Source organism: Scaptodrosophila lebanonensis, unplaced genomic scaffold (assembly GCF_003285725.1).
Source record: "Scaptodrosophila lebanonensis strain 11010-0011.00,11010-0021.00 unplaced genomic scaffold, SlebRS2 tig00000126-arrow-arrow-pilon, whole genome shotgun sequence".
NCBI classification, from domain to species: Eukaryota; Metazoa; Arthropoda; class Insecta; order Diptera; family Drosophilidae; genus Scaptodrosophila; species Scaptodrosophila lebanonensis.
This window is the reverse complement of record NW_022060582.1, coordinates 1,625,324-1,643,662: the sequence shown is the minus strand read 5'-3', so window position 1 is coordinate 1,643,662 and position 18,339 is coordinate 1,625,324. Positions and strand designations below refer to the sequence as shown.

The following is an 18,339-nucleotide window of genomic DNA, read 5'->3' as shown; positions in this document are numbered from 1 at the left end:
ATAGCGTACATACATAAGGCATCTTTGTGCAAAATTTGGTGTCTAGCTCTTATAGTCTCTGAGATCTAGGTGATCATACGGACGGACGGACGGACAGACGTATAGACGTATAGACGGACAGACAGACAGACAGGGCTAGATCGACTCGTCTCGTCATGCTGATCAAGAATATATATACTTTGTGGGGTCTGCCACGCCTCCTTTTGCCTGTTACATTTTTCAGCTCGCGCAAACCTAATATACTCTTGTACATTTCATGTACAGAGTATAATTCGTCCCAACACGAACCTGTTATAACCAATAAATGTAAAAACGAAAAATATATCCGTATTAAGCACTTCCCATTTTTATTAAACAATATGTACTCATCTATATTTGAGCTAAGAAGAGAATTTCTCCAGAAATGGAAAAAACTCGTTTGTTTGAAAAGCTGTCAGGGATATTGACTATATGTCTTGATATTTGCCTTTGCAATTAGAAATTTTTTTTTTGGTTTTTTTTCCAGTACTTTAACACACAAATTCATGGATCAATAGCACTACATATACATATGTATACAATGAAAACTCTCTTGGCCAGACACTTACCTATTTTTGTCCGCCCAAGAGGAGTGTCTGCTTAAGGGGATACTTAAATACTCTATACACCGATCGAATGTTTTAGAAAAAATGTCCGCCGAAGAGAGTGTCCGGATGAAAGAGGTGTCCATTATTCAATCAATCTATTCTTGTCCTGACCAGAAAATTTGTATTGCATTATTTGACTATTTTTATACCCTGTACCCGTAGGCTAAAAAGGGTATATTAGGTTTGTGCAAAGCATGTAACCTACATCTCCGACCCCATAAAGTATATATATTCTGAATCAGCGTGACGAGAGAAATCGTTCTAGATATGTCCGTCCGTCCGTCTGTCCGTCTATCCGTCTGCCTGTCTAAATGAACGCCTGAATTTCAAAACTGCTGAGAGTACATTAACCAAACTTAGTATGCAGACGCTCCTAGTCCCTAGTCTATACGAGTTTACTTTATTTCTTTGATTTTTCCTCCCCTCCCCTCCATTTTAGGTTTGTGTTGTGATTTTAATCAATAATTAATATATAATTATCTATGTTTGGTTTATTTTTCATCAAAATCGGTAATTTCTAAGAAAAGTTATTAGCGAAACAATTTCACTCCTGTACTACGCCTTCAAGCTGCGGCATCAAGTTCGCTCTTCTTCTTCCTCTTTTTGCTTCTGGGCGCATATAACTCAGTGACGGGTACAAGATATTTCACTGTCGAGCTTGCTCGACTGTAGCGTTCTCTCTTGTTTTTATTTTCTTACTTTAGTTGTTAATTTTTTTTCGTGTTATATTCGGGTTTTTTCGTGTTTGCTCGAGCGTGTTTTGTCGAGCCTTTTTAGCTCAACAGGAAAACACGGCTCTTGTCCAACTCTACTCACAAGACATATTTAGAATCAGGTACAAAATCTTCGGCACCAAAATGTGTGTCGGCCAGTGTAATGAGTCACGTTTGGCTGACTTATGCTGTCAGCTCTTTTAGTTGATTTCAAGTACCTCGAATTTTGTCACTATAACAATTATTATTATGTTAATAAAAAAAATTCAATTTGTATACTCTGTACATGAAATGTACAAGAGTATATTATGTTTGAGAGAGGTGAAAAATGTAACAGGCAGAAGGAGGCGTGGCAGACCCCTACAAAGTATATGTAAATTCTTGATCTGCACTTTGACAAGTCGATATAGCCCAGTCTGTTCTCTCTTTCCGCCTGTCCGTATCTCAGAGACTATAAGAGCTAGTGACAAAAAATTTTACACATAGATGACGCTGTCCAAGTTTGTTTTAATTTTTCAATGCACCCCAACATCCTCGATATTGGGGACTTTCCGTAACGCCATTCGTAATGTCGTTACGCCGTTCGTATATTTTATTTTATTTTATTTAGTAAATCAACAACTATATATAATATAATATTGTAAAAAAAATAAAAAAAATTTTAATAATACAACGCTATAATTTCTACTTAAAAGATAAGAAAGCCTAATTAAACAATTATATAATAACGTCTATTAAGGCCTCCGACCCGGTGGGGGAACTTTATTTGCCATTTGGCCAGCTATGCTCCGAATCACAGCCATATGTAGACATTATAGACCTAACAGGCTAAAAAAACAAGAAAGGAATGCTAAAGTCGAGCAGGCTCAACTGTAAAATACCCACCCCCCCCCCCCCACCCAATAAAAAAAAAATTTATTTAAAAAATTTAATTCATTTAATTAATTAATTAAATAAAATATAAAATATTCCATAGTTTCTGAGATCCTTGCGCTCATACAGACAGAAAGACAGGCGGACAGTCAGACGGACATTTTACATGGCTATATCGACTCGGCTTGTGTGCAAAAAATTCCTTGTTGGTTTACAAGGAACGGAAAAGTTGAGGCGACCTAAAAGGGCAGAGGAGTCTACCTCACCGATAACTGGGTTGTGGAGAACAGTCCAAGAACAGTCCTGCGGCTTGTTAATGAAGGAAGATTTATTAGCAACAATCTGATTAAATACGATGGCATGCGAAGATTAGAATCCCATATATGTATATATCTCAGAGGCTATAGTTCTGGGAACACAAAATTGCCTTATATGAGTACGCAAAAAATGTGTATATCCGAATTTTTTTCCTTTCCTTACTCCTCCGCTATGAGTGATTTTCATAACTTCAGTAATTCTTGGAATTGTTCAATAAAAGTTGAAAATTTTTTCATGTGAGTGCTTATGTTTCTTCGTGTTTCATCAATATACATCAAATATAATAGAGTATACCCATTTTACTCGAAGGGTACAGGGTATAAAAGGTAGAAGGAGGCTTCTTCGACCCCATAAAGTACATATATTCTTAATCAGCATGACAAGAGAAATCTATCTAGCCATGTCCGCCCGTCTGTTCGTCCGTCCGACGAACATAAGCTGGACGCACATTTTTGGACGCTCTTAGTCCCTAGTCTATACGAGTTCTAGGTACAGGGTATTTCACTGTCGAGTAAAATACATATACAATCTTTGCCTAAGCTCTGTCCGCACGTGTTATTGGTGTTCCTGTTTTGTCGTAATTCTGTACTCTATACATACGCTCACATAAACACGCATAGACACGCTTCTGATGTTAATTATGCTGTTGAAAGTGCACGTAATCATATGTATGTCTGCACTTATGTTGTATGTATTTAATATTTGTTGTTTAATTACATTTATTTATTTGATTCATTTATCTTTTTTAATAATAATTCTTAAAATATTTTTTTATACCCACGAGTAGGTACATAAACCTTATGGTCTACCATTCCTTTTGGGTGGTACAAACTAACACACTAAAAACGATATACCTTCCCAATTTTCATTATGGGCTATAGAAATTGTTCAAAAAAACAAATAGTGAAGCTAAAGTTGGGTATCGCGACTTTGAAACATTCTGTACATACTATGTGTAGTATAATTATGCGTATCTATGCGTGTATGTGTGTGTTTGTGTGTGTCTGTGCAAAGCAGTAACAACAACAACAGCTGCGGTCCCTGCTTGGTCATATATACATATATGGCTATAACTTCCTGCTAAATCGGCCTATCATTATGAAACTCGACTTACGGACTCACAATCACTAACGGGAGGTATTTTTTGAATTTCAATGAAAAGTTCCAAGAATTAAGGGAGTTATGGATTTCGTAGGAGAGGGAGGAGGGAGGGAAATTCCAAAATACACATTATCTGCGTATTCACATAAGGCATTTGGGATTAAAATTGGGTGTCCCTAGGTTTTATAGTCTCCGAGATAAAGGAATGGAAAATCGGGAAAACCCCCATAGGGGGGAAGTGGGGAGGGAAAATCAAAAAAATAAAACAAACTCGTATAGCGTACACACATAAGTCATCTTCGTGCAAAAGTTGGTCTCTCTAGCTCTTATAGTCTCTGAGATCCAGGTGTTCATACGGACGGACAGACTGGCAGACGGACAGACAGACAGGGCTAGATCGACTCGTCTTGTCATGCTGATCAAGAATATATATACTTTGTGGGGTCTGCCACGCCTCCTTCTGCCTGTTACATTTTTCACCTCCCGCAAACCTAATATACTCTTGTACATTTCATGTACAGAGTATAACAAGCAAATAATAGTAATACTTTTTGTGGATCTACTGTACATACACATTGTGTGCACGAACATTACATGTTGCGCCTATTTCGTTTGGTAATTGGATAACGTAATTTTAAAAGTTATGTATGAAGTTTGCCTAATGTTTTCATTGCTTGCAATGTCTTTTTGCTTTCATTTTACTTGTGTTGGGCTTTGCACAAACATAATACTAGGAAAAATTACTGATCATTATGGGACGCATCGTAAAAAAATTAAATTATTTTATTTTCGTTGAAGGTATAAAATGTGCGAGGCTTTATATGACATTGTTAGTTGGATGTTGAATTTATTGGAAGTGACAGGCTGTGTGTAAGGGAAAATTAAATAAAAATAATTAAACAATAACACCATGAATAATAATAGTAAAACCGTGATTCAATTAATAGTTTTTTTGATTTTGGTCATCTTATCAGAAGCCTTACCTAAATATGAAGAAAATCCAAAGTAAGTTCATACATTTTACTTGTATAACATCTTTAAAACTTTGCATCTACTTTTCTTATTTTACGATTTCAACTTTTAAGTCCTAGCAGCTTAGCTAACCTGTATTTGTTGTTAATTTGTATACTCTGTACATGAAATGTACAAGAGTATATTAGGTCTGCGGGAGGTGAAAAATGTAACAGGCTGAAGGAGGCGTGGCAGACCACACAAAGTATATATATTCTTGATCAGCATGACGAGACGAGTCGATCTAACCCTGTCTGTCTGTCTGTCCGCCGTTCGTATAATCGCCTATATCTCGGAGACTATAAGACCTAGGGACATCAAATTTTAAATCCAAGATGCCTTATGTGAATACGCAGAAAATGTGTATTTTGGAATTTCCCTCCCTCCCCCTCTTCACCCAAATCGTGATTTTCTCTAACTCCCGTAATTGTTGAAATTTTGAGTACAAATTTTGCAAATACCCCCATTTAGTTATTATGTATGCATTATGATAGACCGATTTAACAGGAAGTTATAGCCATAAATATAATTGCTGCCCAAGTGCTTCCCACAGCTGATGTTGATGTTGGTGCTTTGGTTGACTTCAAACATGCTTACACAGACACGAATAGAGGCGCATAGACATACATACATTCACATAGACGCAATTGCTTTGTAAATGTGCAATTATACACCCTTTACGTAAGTTCGAATACCGAGAGAGGTAAAATCGATCAAAAATATATTTTTTTAACGTTCTTAATTTTTTTATTCCTATAATTATTCTAATCATATGAACAGAGTATTTAAAAGTCGGCACACCCGACTTTAGCTTTTTATACCCTGTGCCCAAAGGGTACAAGGGTATATTAGTTTTGTGCGAGTGCACATGGAACACACAGAAGGAGGCTTGGTAGACCCCACAAAGAATATATATTCTTGATCAGCATGACAAGCCGAGTCGATATAGCCATGTCCGCCTGTCCGTCTGTCTGTCTGTCCGTCTGTCTGTCTGTATGAATGCAAGGATCTCCGAAAGTGTAAGAGCTAGAATAACCAAACTTGGTATACAGATTCTCCTGAGTTTGTTCATTTTTTCTGATCCACCCCCCCACTCCCCCCCCTATTACCGATTTTCTATAACTCCCGTAATTTTGAATAATAATAATAATTTTGAACTAAAATTTGGTCGCATTAGGTTAGTGATTATATATCCGTATACCAAGTTTCATTATGATAGAATGATCGGAAAGAAAGTTATAGCCATAAAACCAGGCCCAATGCACACAGACATACATATGTACAAGTACACAAACACGCATAAGGCACGATTCTGATGTAAATGTATGTATGCATGCATGGAATATTTTATATTTAATTTAGTTAATTAATTAAATTAAATTAATTAATTAATTTAATTACTTTTTTGTGGGGTGGTACAGGGTATTTAAGAGTTGAGCCTGCTCGACTTTGGCATTCTTTTCTAATTTTTGTTTAAATTGTTGTTTATTAACTATATCATATATCTTGGTATCGTTATCAATAATAAACATTCTATGATACACAAGATCACAGTTATAGCCATAAATAAAATCGCTGCTCATGCGCTGCCTGCAGCTCTGCTGGCAGCGCTGCCCGCAGCTGTTGTTGTTGCTGCTTTGCTTCAACTGCATACATACATACACGCATATAAACACGAATAGGCACGTGATTTAAATGTATGCTGTTTAAACTGAACAAAAACATGTCTTCTAATTTACTTTAATTACTTAATTAATTAATTAATAATTTTTAATAATTTAATTTTTTTTAACTATTAACAATTTAACTATTTTTTTTTTTTTAATTTTCCTTTTTTGTGGAGAGAACAGGCTATTTTACTGTCGGGCTTGCTCGACTGTAGCGTTCTCTCTTGTTTTTTCGTTGTTTAGTACATTTGGCATTAGGGTTTTCATTAACAAATAAAATCTAATTTTTCTTTACTCTATACACTAAAAATAACACAAAAATTAACGAGCAATTTAGGAAAGCAGACTACAAGGGAGTACTCAGTGGGCCAGAGGGCCGTTGTCCCCTCTAGAAAAAATTTCGCAATATGAAGTCGACCACACATTCGTTATAATGGCGCACTATTTCGCCTTAAAATGGAACTGAGTTGGATTTGTTAAAAAATGTTTATTAATCATATGCATAAATTATTATTTAAACGGACCGTACGCCCTTGACTACGCATACACGGTTCTACGCTCTGTTGAAACAGTAAAGATAAACAAAACAAAACTCATGCATGCATATGTACATACATATGTACTTACATATACAAGTACATAAGTATATACAATTTGTATATACAGTAGAACATCGAACACTGTTGTTTAATTGTAATAAATATTGTTCAATGGTTTTAAAATTTAAATCATAAATAAAATTTTTAAAACGAAAAGCAAGAACAGCAACTGCAATTCATTGGCACGGTCTTATTCTTTCGTTCACATTTTTTGATCATCTACGCCTTTTAATTGCAATGGCAAAATGCCAAAAGTTTACAGTTACCGTCGGTAGGCACTTACTCAGTGATAGTAAAGCAGAAACCGAATAACGGAGCTACGCATATTCTGCTTCGCATTGCGGGCACATGTATGTATGTACACACATACATACATACTGTAAGGGTGAATAAAAAGCTTTGCCCTTATAGTTCTTTTATGATTTTTCTTATCTTATACTTTATTTAAGTTTATTAATTAATTTCGGTTTTTTTTTGTAAGCAGCTCTCCTTCTTTACATGCGTACGCTTCTGCTTTTCAAACTCAACTCCCCTTCTTTATCATTTTGAGTTGCCAGCTTGTTCTTTTTACAGGCGTTACCATATTGTTTGCTTATGCATTATTTTAATTTAACGTAGTATTTTTTAGTATGTATAATTATTCTTAATTTTAGTGATTTATAATTTATTGCACAATGTCCAAGTATATACTATACAACATTAATTTGATTTAAATAGTAATGATTTGTTTACAATTCGGCTATCCTGACATTTAATCGTCCCGATTATTTGCTTATTTCAATAGATAATGATATCACATGTGTTTAAATGGATTTAATATTTTTTTTCGTAGGTCGATTTCTTAAGCAATATTTCTGAGTTTCTGCAAGTGCTTCGTTAGTGTCTCGTATTTTTTTTAGATTTTTTGCACCTGTTTTTTAAACTAGCCTTTTCACTTTCTTCGTCTGAATTGTAAGATTCATATTCTGACTCAGGTTTAGGATTTCCTATATCTACTATTGATCCTTTGATTGATTTTGTTGGTTCACCAGCTTCGACTTCTTTTACTACATTTTGCGCTACATTATCTTTCTTTTCTAATATTGGTTTAGTATTCCTATTTCCTTATTTTATTCTTCCCTTACTTGACATTGTCTTTTCTTTTTCTTCCTTTAAGTCTAATCTTTCACTCCCTTTATCTAACATATAATATTCTGTTTCTTCCTCTGAATCTGGCTTTTCACTTACTTTTTCTGACATATAACTTTCAATTTCTTTCTCTGAATCTGACTTTTCACTTGCTTTTTCTGACACATAACTTTCAATTTCTTCCTCTGAATCTGACTTTTCACTTGCTTTTTCTGACACATAACTTTCAATTTCTTCCTCTGAATCTGACTTTTATATTCATCCATGGTTTCATATTGGCTGCTTCCCAGATTCCTTTGTAAGGCACCTGTGCTAATTGAAATCCTTCGACATCTGATACAACATATCTGTTATTTGGTAGTATCTCATTAACTTTGTACGGTCCTTTATATTTTGGTATTATTTTTTTGCATGCTCCGGGTATGCTCACAAAATTTTTTAAAGCTACGTAGTCTCCTTTTCTATATGTTTTATGGATTCTACGTTTGTTTTTATATAGTTCATTGTCCTTTTGACTTTTTTCCATAATTTCTCTAGCCTTGGACCTACTTTCAATAAGATTTCTATCTTGTTTTCTGTCGTCTAGCTGTTCTTTTAAGAAGTCTATGATAATTCCTCTTTGACTTACTCCGAATAATAACTCACTTGGGGTGGTGCCCGTGCTTTTGTGCAAAGTGTTGTTTAAGGCAAACTCTATTTCTGGAAGTATATTATCTAATGATTTTGTGGTTCCTGCACTTGTTAATTTAGCCAACATTGGTCCTAAACATCTATAGTCCGTTTCTCATTTCATACAGATTGCTTTCTTTTTCTTCTAATTGTTTACGTATGTTGCATATAACCGTGTCCTCGTTTTGACAAATGGAAAGATTTTGTTCAAACGTATTCTCTTCCAATACAAGTATATTGGATATTCTACTTAGTGCATCAACGTGCTTCATTTTCTGTCCATCTCTATGGACAATTTCGTAGTCATAGTTTTCGAGCTCCAAGGCCCAACGAGCAATTCTTTGATTAATTTCCTTTTTGCTTAAGGTTAACGATAATGAGTTACAATCTGTTATTATTTTGAATCTTGTTCCATGTAGATAAATCTTAAATCTTCGTAACGCGTAAATTATGGCCAGCGTTTCTAATTCAAAACTGTGATATTTTGCTTCACACTCAGTGGTTCTCTTCGAAAAATAAAATATTGGATGCATTTTGCCATCAAGTTTTGTTTGCAATAATATTGCCCCAAATCCGATTGAACTGGCGTCGCAATGTAGCTCAGTTTCGTGTGAAGGATCATATATAGAGAGTATTGGTGCGTCGATTAATTTTTGCTTAAGTTTTTCAAAACATTGTATTTCTTCTTCATTGAATTGAAATTTGGAATTCTTTTTAATAAGGTTATACAGTGGTTTGGCCTGTATAGAGAATTCTTTGATAAATTTTCTAAAATAGGAACAGAGCCCTAGGAAGCTATGGATTTCTTTGGAGTTTTTAGGAATTGGAAAATTAGTTATGGCTTCAATATTTTTCTTATCTGGCTGTATTCCTTCTTTCGAGATTATATAACCTAAATATTCGCATTTATCTTCCATAAATTTACATTTGTCTAGTCTCAACTCTAATTTATTTAATGTTAATTTTTTAAATACTTCCGTTAGCGTACTTAGATGTTCTTCAACTGATTTCGACGCAATCATGATGTCATCTAAGTATATGACAACTTTTCCTAGTCTAATCATATCATCGAATACATAGTTGACAAATCGCTGGAATGTTGCTGACGCATTTCTTAGGCCATAGGACATTTTGGAGTATTCAAACTGGCCTAACGGAGTCACGAAGGATGTGTACTTAACTGAATCTTAATGAACATCTATCTGGTGGAATGCGCTCTTTAAGTCTAACAATGTAAAAATTTCTTTAATTGCTAGTTTATCAATAAGATCCTCGATTAGTGGCAGTGGGTAATTATCTTTGGGTGTAACTTTGTTAAGCGTCCTATAATCTACACATAACCGAATGTCTCCACTCTTTTTTTTTACTAGTACAACCGGTGACGCATATTCAGAATGACTTGGCCTTATAATTTTCTTTTCTAATAGCTCGTCTATAATTTGTTGCACTTGTTCTTTTTCGTTGTATGATAAGCGTCTAGGTTTGAAGTGAAAAGGCTTTACATTGTTTAGATTTAATTTTAATTGACATTTGGTAGCTGGATTTTCAGGACGGATACTTTTTAAATAATGTTGAACAAATATTTGTTGTAATTTTGTCTTGTCGTTTATATGTATGTTAGTGTTGTTAATCAATGGGTAATTTTCATCGCTATTTATATCAATAGCCATTAAATTATTACATTCTTCTATTGCTGTGAGCTTTTCTTGAGCAGATCGCATTTCTTCTGTTACACATTTTTCTATAGCCCTTTCTGTTTGTTTATCATAAAAACCGATATATTTATTCGCTTTGTTTTGATTTATTTTGTGCTCTATCGTTTCGGCTACTTTTGTTGAATTATCATTTTGATCATATTTAGTTTGATTTCCTATGCTTACCCTTCTAAATATTTGGTCTTCTTTTACTAATACAAATCCTTCTTTTTCTAGAAAATCAGTTCCCAATATAGCTGAATATTGCATTGTTTCATTGGGAACAACAAAGAGTTCTTTATTATATTCTAAATCTTCAAATTTGATTTTACATTTTATTACTCCAATGATTATAAGTTTACTTTTATTTATTCCGTAATAATTTTGAACAAAAGAATAGTCTTCAATAAGTTTCTTGGGTACATTCTCCTCACATATTAAACTGACAGGGCTTCCAGTGTCAATTAGTGTTTCTAAAGGGTGTTTAATGATGTCATTAGTATTGTTAATAAATAAGTACTCTATAAGTCTTACATACTGGTTGTTGGCTTTCATATTTTCTCGTAGTTCCAAGTCGTTGCGTTTGCTACAGTTTATTGAAATGTGGCCCATTTCGTTGCAAACGAAACACGCTCCAGGTGTTCTTTTTGGCTTGCGACATTCAGGGGCCATATGTCCTTTGGAGTTACAGTTGAAGCATTTGACGACCATTTGACGACTATTTGCGTTGGCTGAAGGCTCGATATTCTGCTTGTTATCCATCTTGTGTGTGTAATCTGGTTTCAATTGTATGCTTTTGAAAGCATCAAGTAGTTCCGTTGTATTTTTAAAACGTTGCATACGGGCTTGAGTACGTAGATTATAGTTTGGAATGCCATCAATTATATGCTCGAGTAACTCAATTTTGTCGACGTTTAATTTAGTTGATAATATTAATTTTTCGTAAAAATATTCTTGGAAAGACTCATTAAGTTGCCAGGTCTTCTTTTCAAACTTACGTTTAAGTGAAAGGAGACTTTCCCTGTTTTGAAAAACAGTTTCCATCTCATTGAGCAATTCGTTGATTGGGATTGTCAACAAATCGTTTCGGCTTTGTAACCATTTTACGTCTTTGCCTTTGAGACGGTTGGCGATGAGTGCACGTACGTTGTTTTCGTCCAAATTGTACATAGATCGTACCGAACAATGCTTGAACAATTTAATGTCTGTGTCACCTCCCATTGGATCAAATTCAGACACTAATTCCTTGAGTTGTGTAAAAGGAATGCTTTTGCAGGATGCTGGAACTGCACTGTTGTTGATCAATAATTGTAATATTTCGTTTTCGCGCATTGTGGCTTGTAGTTCTCGTTTCAATACCTCTATCTCCCTTAGCATTAAATCCTCTTTTTCAGATTTCGCTTTTACAATGTTATTTTTGTTGTTGCTTGTTGTAGTTTCCGTATTATCTCGTTTCGGTGTTTCTGTGTTGGAAAACTTATTTTCTTTGTCATCCCTGGTCTTACTATCGTTGCTTTGATCATTTTCGTTTGTGTCTTTTTCGTTTACTATGACGATGTCACTCTTATCATTGTATTTACTTAACGGTGTTTGGCTATGGTAATTACTCAGAATTTGTTCGCTAAACATGTTGTCATTGTTTGTTTCATTATCTTGCTTTGTGTCGTAGTCGGTACTTTCGTCGGCTTGCTGTACTACATTGTTGTTGCTTTCGTTTTCTTGCTTTTTATACTCTGTACATGAAATGTACAACAGTATATTAGGTTTGCACGAGCTGAAAAATGTAACAGGCAGAAGGAGGCCTGGCAGACCCCACAAAGTGTATATATTCTTGATCAGCATGACGAGACGAGTCGATATAGCTCTGTCTGTCTGTCTGTCCGTCTGTCTGTCTGTATGAACGCAAGGATCTCCAAAAGTATAAGAGCTAGAATAACCAATCTTGGTATACAGATTCTCCTGAGACCGAGAAAGGACGAGTTTGTTCATTTTTTCTGACCCCCCCCCCCCCCCCCCCGCCCCACCAACCACCCTTTTAGCGATTTTCTATAACTCCCGTAATTCTAGGAACTAGAACTAGAACTTTTGAACTAAAATTTGGTAGTCACATTAGGTTAGTGATTATATATCCGTATACAAAGTTTCATTTTGATAGAATGATCGGAAAGAAAGTTATAGCCATAAAACCAGGCCCAATGCACACAGACATACATATGTACAAGTACACAAACACGCATAAGGCACGATTCTGATGTAAATGTATGTATGCATGCATGGAATATTTTATATTTAATTTAGTTAATTAATTAAATTAATTTAGTTAATTAATTTAATTAAATTAATTAATTAATTAAATTACTTTTTTGTGGGGTGGTACAGGGTATTTAAGAGTTGAGCCTGCTCGACTTTAGCATTCCTTTCTTGTTAACTTGTTCTTAGATGCGAAATATGAAAGCTAATAGTGTAGGTGGTCTTCCGATTTGGGAGCATGTTACATGCTGAAAATTGGAATTATATAGAATACTAGCAGGTCTTGCCCGTCTTTGCTTGTTCAGTATTTGTGCTTACAATTTACTATACGATATTTCTCTTCTGTAAAGTTTCTAAAGAGCTCATTTCCCAAATAGCAAATTACTTTGGTACGATTCGAGAGCTAGGACATAAAGTACAATAAACACTATGTATGGTTATATGTGCATTCACATGTATATTTATTTTTATAGTATGATAGGGATTAATCAAGGCAAGTAATTTCTAGAATTAAAAGCTGTACAATTTGGCAACGTTATTTGGTCAACTTATGCAACTGCACAACATTTAAATGAGCATACACATACATATGTACATACATACAAGTATATCATAATTATTTATGCTATTCTTTAATGAAAAGTTACAAAAATACAACGCAGTTTATCTTGTATTCTTTCTCAGAGTAAATACATAAACCAAGTTTAAAGTTAATCGGATTTCTAATTTTCTAAAACCACTTCTTGGTGCTCAACCACACTTTGACAGCTTTATAACGCTTACCATTTGGGCTCTGCGTTGATTGCACATACTTACATACCCAGCAGAGAACTGCAACGAGTACTACATTTTCGGTCATACTCGAGTATTTACCCATACTCGGTATGATTATTTCATTTGGGTATAGGGACAAGCAATGACTTTTTGCGAACGAGCCCTCAACACTCAGTTCGAATCGAAACTGCAAAAACTCAGAAATGAGCGGTTGTGTTCGAAACGTCTTGCATGAATACAAGCAATGATTTGTTTTAAACGAACCCTCAGCAACTAGTCAGTTCGACTCATAACTGCAAAGACTCAGAATGAGCGGTTGTGACCGAAACTTGTTGCCTACGTGCAAGCAATGATCGAATGTCGTATTTACAATCATGCCCGCATGACCGTAGAGTTTTGGTAATTCTCGAGTCATGGCAACCGAGCACTGATATCGGCGCGTGCACGTGCACTTACATTTTCTAAAAATTTAAAAAAAAATTAAATTATTAATAACAAGTAAAAAAGGTAAAGTCGGGTGTCCTGACTTTGAAATACTCTGTACATATGTTTACAATAATTATAGAAATTAAACAAGTAAAAAAGCTAAAGGTGGGTGTCCCGACTTTGAAACACTCTGTACACATGTTTACAATAATTATAGAAAATAAAAAAATTAAGAAAATTAAAAAAAAACAATTTTTGATCGATTTTACCTTTCTCGGTATTCGAACTCACGTAAATGGTGTATAATTGCACATTTACATAGCAATTGCGTCTGTGTGAGTGTATGTATACCTATGTGCATCAATTCGTGTCTGTGTAAAAATGTGTGCAGTTAACCAAAGCACCAGCATCAACAACAGCCGAGGGCAGCGCTTGAGCAGCGCTGCAGCAGCAAATATATTTATGGCTATAACTTCTTGTTAAATCGGTCTATCATAGTGAACTTGGCATACGGACACATAATAACTAACTGGGGGTATTTGCAAAATGTTAGTTCGAAATTCCAAGAATTACGGGAGTTAGAGAAAATCGCATTTGCGGGGGAGAGGGGGGAGGGAGGAAAATTCCGAAATATACATTTTCTGCGTATTCATACAAGGCATCTTGGACTAAAATTTGGTGTTCCTAGGTCTTACAGTCTCCGAGATATAGGCGATTATACGAATGGAAAATCGGGAAAATCCCCATAGGGGGGAAGTGGGGGGGAAATCCAAAAAATAAAACAAACTCGTATAGCGTACACACATAAGGCATCTTTGTGCAAAATTTGGTGTCTCTAGCTTTTATAGTCTCTGAGATCTAGGTGATCATACGGACGGACGGACGGACAGACGGACAGACAGACATACAGGGCTAGATCGACTCGTCTCGTCATGCTGATCAAGAATATATATACTATGTGGGGTCTCCCACGCCTCCTTCTGCCTGTTACATTTTTCAGCTCGCGCAAACCTAATATACTCTTGTACATTTCATGTACAGAGTATAAAAATGTTGATCGATTTTACCTTCTTGGTATTTGAACTCACGTAAATGGTGTATAATTGCACATTTACATAGCAATTGCGTCTGTGTGAGTGTATGTATACCTATGCGCATCTATTCGTGTCTGTGTAAGCATCAACAACAGCCGAGGGCAGCGCTTGGGCAGCGCTTGAGCAGCGCTGCAGCAGCAAATATATTTATGGCTATAACTTCTTTTTAAATCGGTCTATCATAGTGAAACTTGGCATACGGACACATAATAACTAACTGGGGGTATTTGCAATTTTAGTTCGAAATTCCAAGAATTACGGGAGTTAGAAAAAATCGCAATTTGCATGGGAGAGGGGGGAGGGAGCGAAATTCCAAAATATACATTTTCTGCGTATTCACACAAAGCACCTTGGACTAAAATTTGGTGTTCCTAGGTCTTATGGTCTCCGAAATATAGGCGATTATACGAATGGAAAATCGGGAAAACCCCCATAGGGGGGAAGTGGGGAGGAAATCCAAAAAAAGAAAACAAACTCGTATAGAATACACACACAGGCATCATTGTGCAAAATTTGGTGTCTCTATCTCTTATAGTCTCTGAGATCCAGGTGTTCATACGGACGGACAGACAGACAGACAGGGCTAGATCGACTCGTCTCGTCATGCTGATCAAGAATATATATACCTTGTGGGGTCTCCCACGCCTCCTTCTGCCTGTTACATTTTTCAGCTCGCGCAAACCTAATATACTCTTGTACATTTCATGTACAGAGTATAAAAATGTTGATCGATTTTACCTTCTTGGTATTTGAACTCACGTAAATGGTGTATAATTGCACATTTACATAGCAATTGCGTCTGTGTGAGTGTATGTATACCTATGCGCATCTATTCGTGTCTGTGTAAGCATCAACAACAGCCGAGGGCAGCGCTTGGGCAGCGCTTGAGCAGCGCTGCAGCAGCAAATATATTTATGGCTATAACTTCTTGTTAAATCGGTCTATCATAGTGAAACTTGGCATACGGACACATAATAACTAATTGGGGGTATTTGCAAAATTTTAGTTCGAAATTCCAAGAATTACGGGAGTTTGAGAAAATCGCGATTTGAGGGGGAGAGGGAGGGAAATTCCGAAAAATACATTTTCTTCGTATTCACATAAGGTATCTGGGACTAACATTTGGTCCCTAGCTCTTATAGTCTCTGAGATATAGGCGATTATACGAACGGCGTTACGGAAAAACCCCCATAGGGGGGAAGTGGGAAGGAAAATCAAAAAAATAATATACTCTTGTACATTTCATGTACAGAGTATAAAAATGTGACTAACAAAAATAAATACGCATCGAATTCGTCTTTCACAACAACTGTCGGCTGGCTCGCATAGCAAGCAATTCGTCTTCTGCTTCGTCTTAGCGCTAACTATGTTTGTACCCTTATATATATACTAGCAGGTATTGCCCGTATTAACCCACCTCAATACTTGTATAATGTTTCAAATTGTATCAAATTGTTAGTCCGTTACATTTTTGTTCTTATAACTAATATTTTTTAAAGTTCGTTTTCCCCCCTTTGGAGCTCTAATTTTCCAAAAGCCTTTCTTAGTGCGCACCTATACTATGTTGGATACTATGAAATGATACTTGAGTCCAAATTTTAGCTTCCTAGCTTATACCGTTTGGGCTGTGCGTTGATCCCTAATCAGTCAGGACAAACGGTTTGATATACATATATAGAGATAACGCAACGTTTTAAAATAGACTATGTGCAAAAAAGGGGAATAATTATAAGAGTATATCATAATTTTAAATTCACATTTGTGTCTTTTCGTGCCTTATTGAGTCAATACGATGACGCACGAGCTCGGAATATGAAACACGGCACTCGTGTCATCTCATTTGCTATTAGAACAATTATTTGCTCAATTAGGACAAATCATATACATACATATGTATTGTAAACAAATCATTACTATTTAAATCAAATTAATGTTGCATAGTATATACTTGGACATTGTGCAATCTATATATATAAAACAGTTTGTCCTGACTGACTGACTGACTGACTGACTGACTGAATGATTGGTGATCAACGCACAGCCCAAACGGTAAAGGCTAGGAAGCTGAAATTTGGACTCAAGTATCCTTTCATAGTCTAGGTCCCCACTAAGAAGGGATTTTGGAAAACTCGAGCTCCAAAGGGGGGAAAACAGGCTCCAACGTTTGTATGAAAAATCTACAGTTTTCATCTGATTAACTTTAAACTTAGTTTGTATACTCCAATTCCAATTTCAAGAAAAACTGTATACTTGGTTTTTTGATATTTTTTTTGGGGCCTAAAATATGGGAGTTTTCCTGTAAAAAAAATGTTGGGGCACAAAAGGAAACCGCGTCAACAGCCCACAGCCCAAACGGTAAAAGCTAGGATGCTGATTTGGGCTCAAGTATCCTATCATGGTGTAGATGCGCACTAAGAAGGGATTTTGGAAAATTCGAGCTCCAAAGGGGGGAAAACGAGCTCCAAAGTTTGTTTGAAAAATCGACTTAAAACTTAGTTTCTAAAATCAATTAAAGGATACAAACAAAACTGCATACTCGGATTTGTGTTGGAGCTTGAATTATTGGGGTTTTAATATTTATTCACTATTTCAAATGAAAAGTTTTTGTTATAAATTTAGTCCGATCGATTTAAAATTTGGATAATGTAATCTACGTAACTAAATCTACAACTTTGCATTCAAGGATTTTCAAAATATGCATTTTTCAAAAGCAGGCAGAACAAACAATACAAAATATCAAACAGTTGGGGACAACTAAGTATACATATACACACATACAAACAGCTGTTCGTGTAGTTGCGTGCAAACGATTGAAATAGCCAAAGCAACATGTGAGACACTAATGTGTGAATGTCCATACATATGTGCACATCTATGTATGTACATATGTATCTACATATGTATGTATGTACATTCGTCTTGCACTGACAGAGCAAGAAATGTTAATTAATTGAAAATTATATAATATAACATTTTTAAAAGTAATTTTTTCTTTGTTTAGTGCATTTGGCATTAGGGTTTTCATTAATAACTTTATGCAGCAACCACAAATATCAAATAGTTGGGGACATCACATACACACACTCACACACAACAAGCAACAGTTCGTGTCTATGTGTGCGTTTCTCTACGTACGGTTGAAAAAGTAAAGAGAAACATATGTACATATGTATGTATGTATGCCTGTGTATGAATATAGCATGTATGTACATTCGTATTAATGTATACATTGGGCAATCGAACACAGTTGTTTGATTGTAAAAATATAATGCTCTAAAAACAACAACAACTGCAAGTCATTAGCTCGCTCTTCTTCTTTCGTTTTGACCATTTAATGTTAATTGAAGGCAAAACGCCAAAATGTTACAGTTACCGTCGCTAGGCAACGACTGCGTA

At 35.5% G+C, this 18,339-nt stretch overlaps 2 protein-coding genes across 3 annotated transcripts in view; one reads left to right on the top strand and one right to left on the bottom strand.

Annotated features, from left to right (window-relative positions):
• Positions 1-4,541: 4,541 nt before the first annotated feature.
• LOC115628786 overlaps positions 4,542-18,339 on the top strand; it is a 64,179-nt gene continuing 50,381 nt past the window's right edge. The window contains exon 1 of the mRNA XM_030525001.1: positions 4,542-4,636. Coding sequence (XP_030380861.1) covers positions 4,542-4,636 — 95 coding nt within the window. The remainder of the gene's footprint in view (positions 4,637-18,339) is intronic.
• LOC115628787 lies at positions 10,673-11,591 on the bottom strand. 2 transcript variants are annotated; one of them, XM_030525002.1, is made up of 2 exons: positions 10,934-11,591; positions 10,673-10,872 (listed from the first exon to the last, which is right to left on the bottom strand). In XM_030525002.1, the coding sequence occupies exons 1-2, from the start codon at positions 11,567-11,569 to the stop codon at positions 10,864-10,866; spliced, it is 645 nt and encodes a 214-aa protein (XP_030380862.1). In that variant the 5' UTR covers positions 11,570-11,591; the 3' UTR covers positions 10,673-10,863. The 2 variants fall into 2 exon arrangements, with proteins under 2 accessions (XP_030380862.1, XP_030380863.1); XM_030525003.1 differs by having other exon boundaries at positions 10,938-11,585.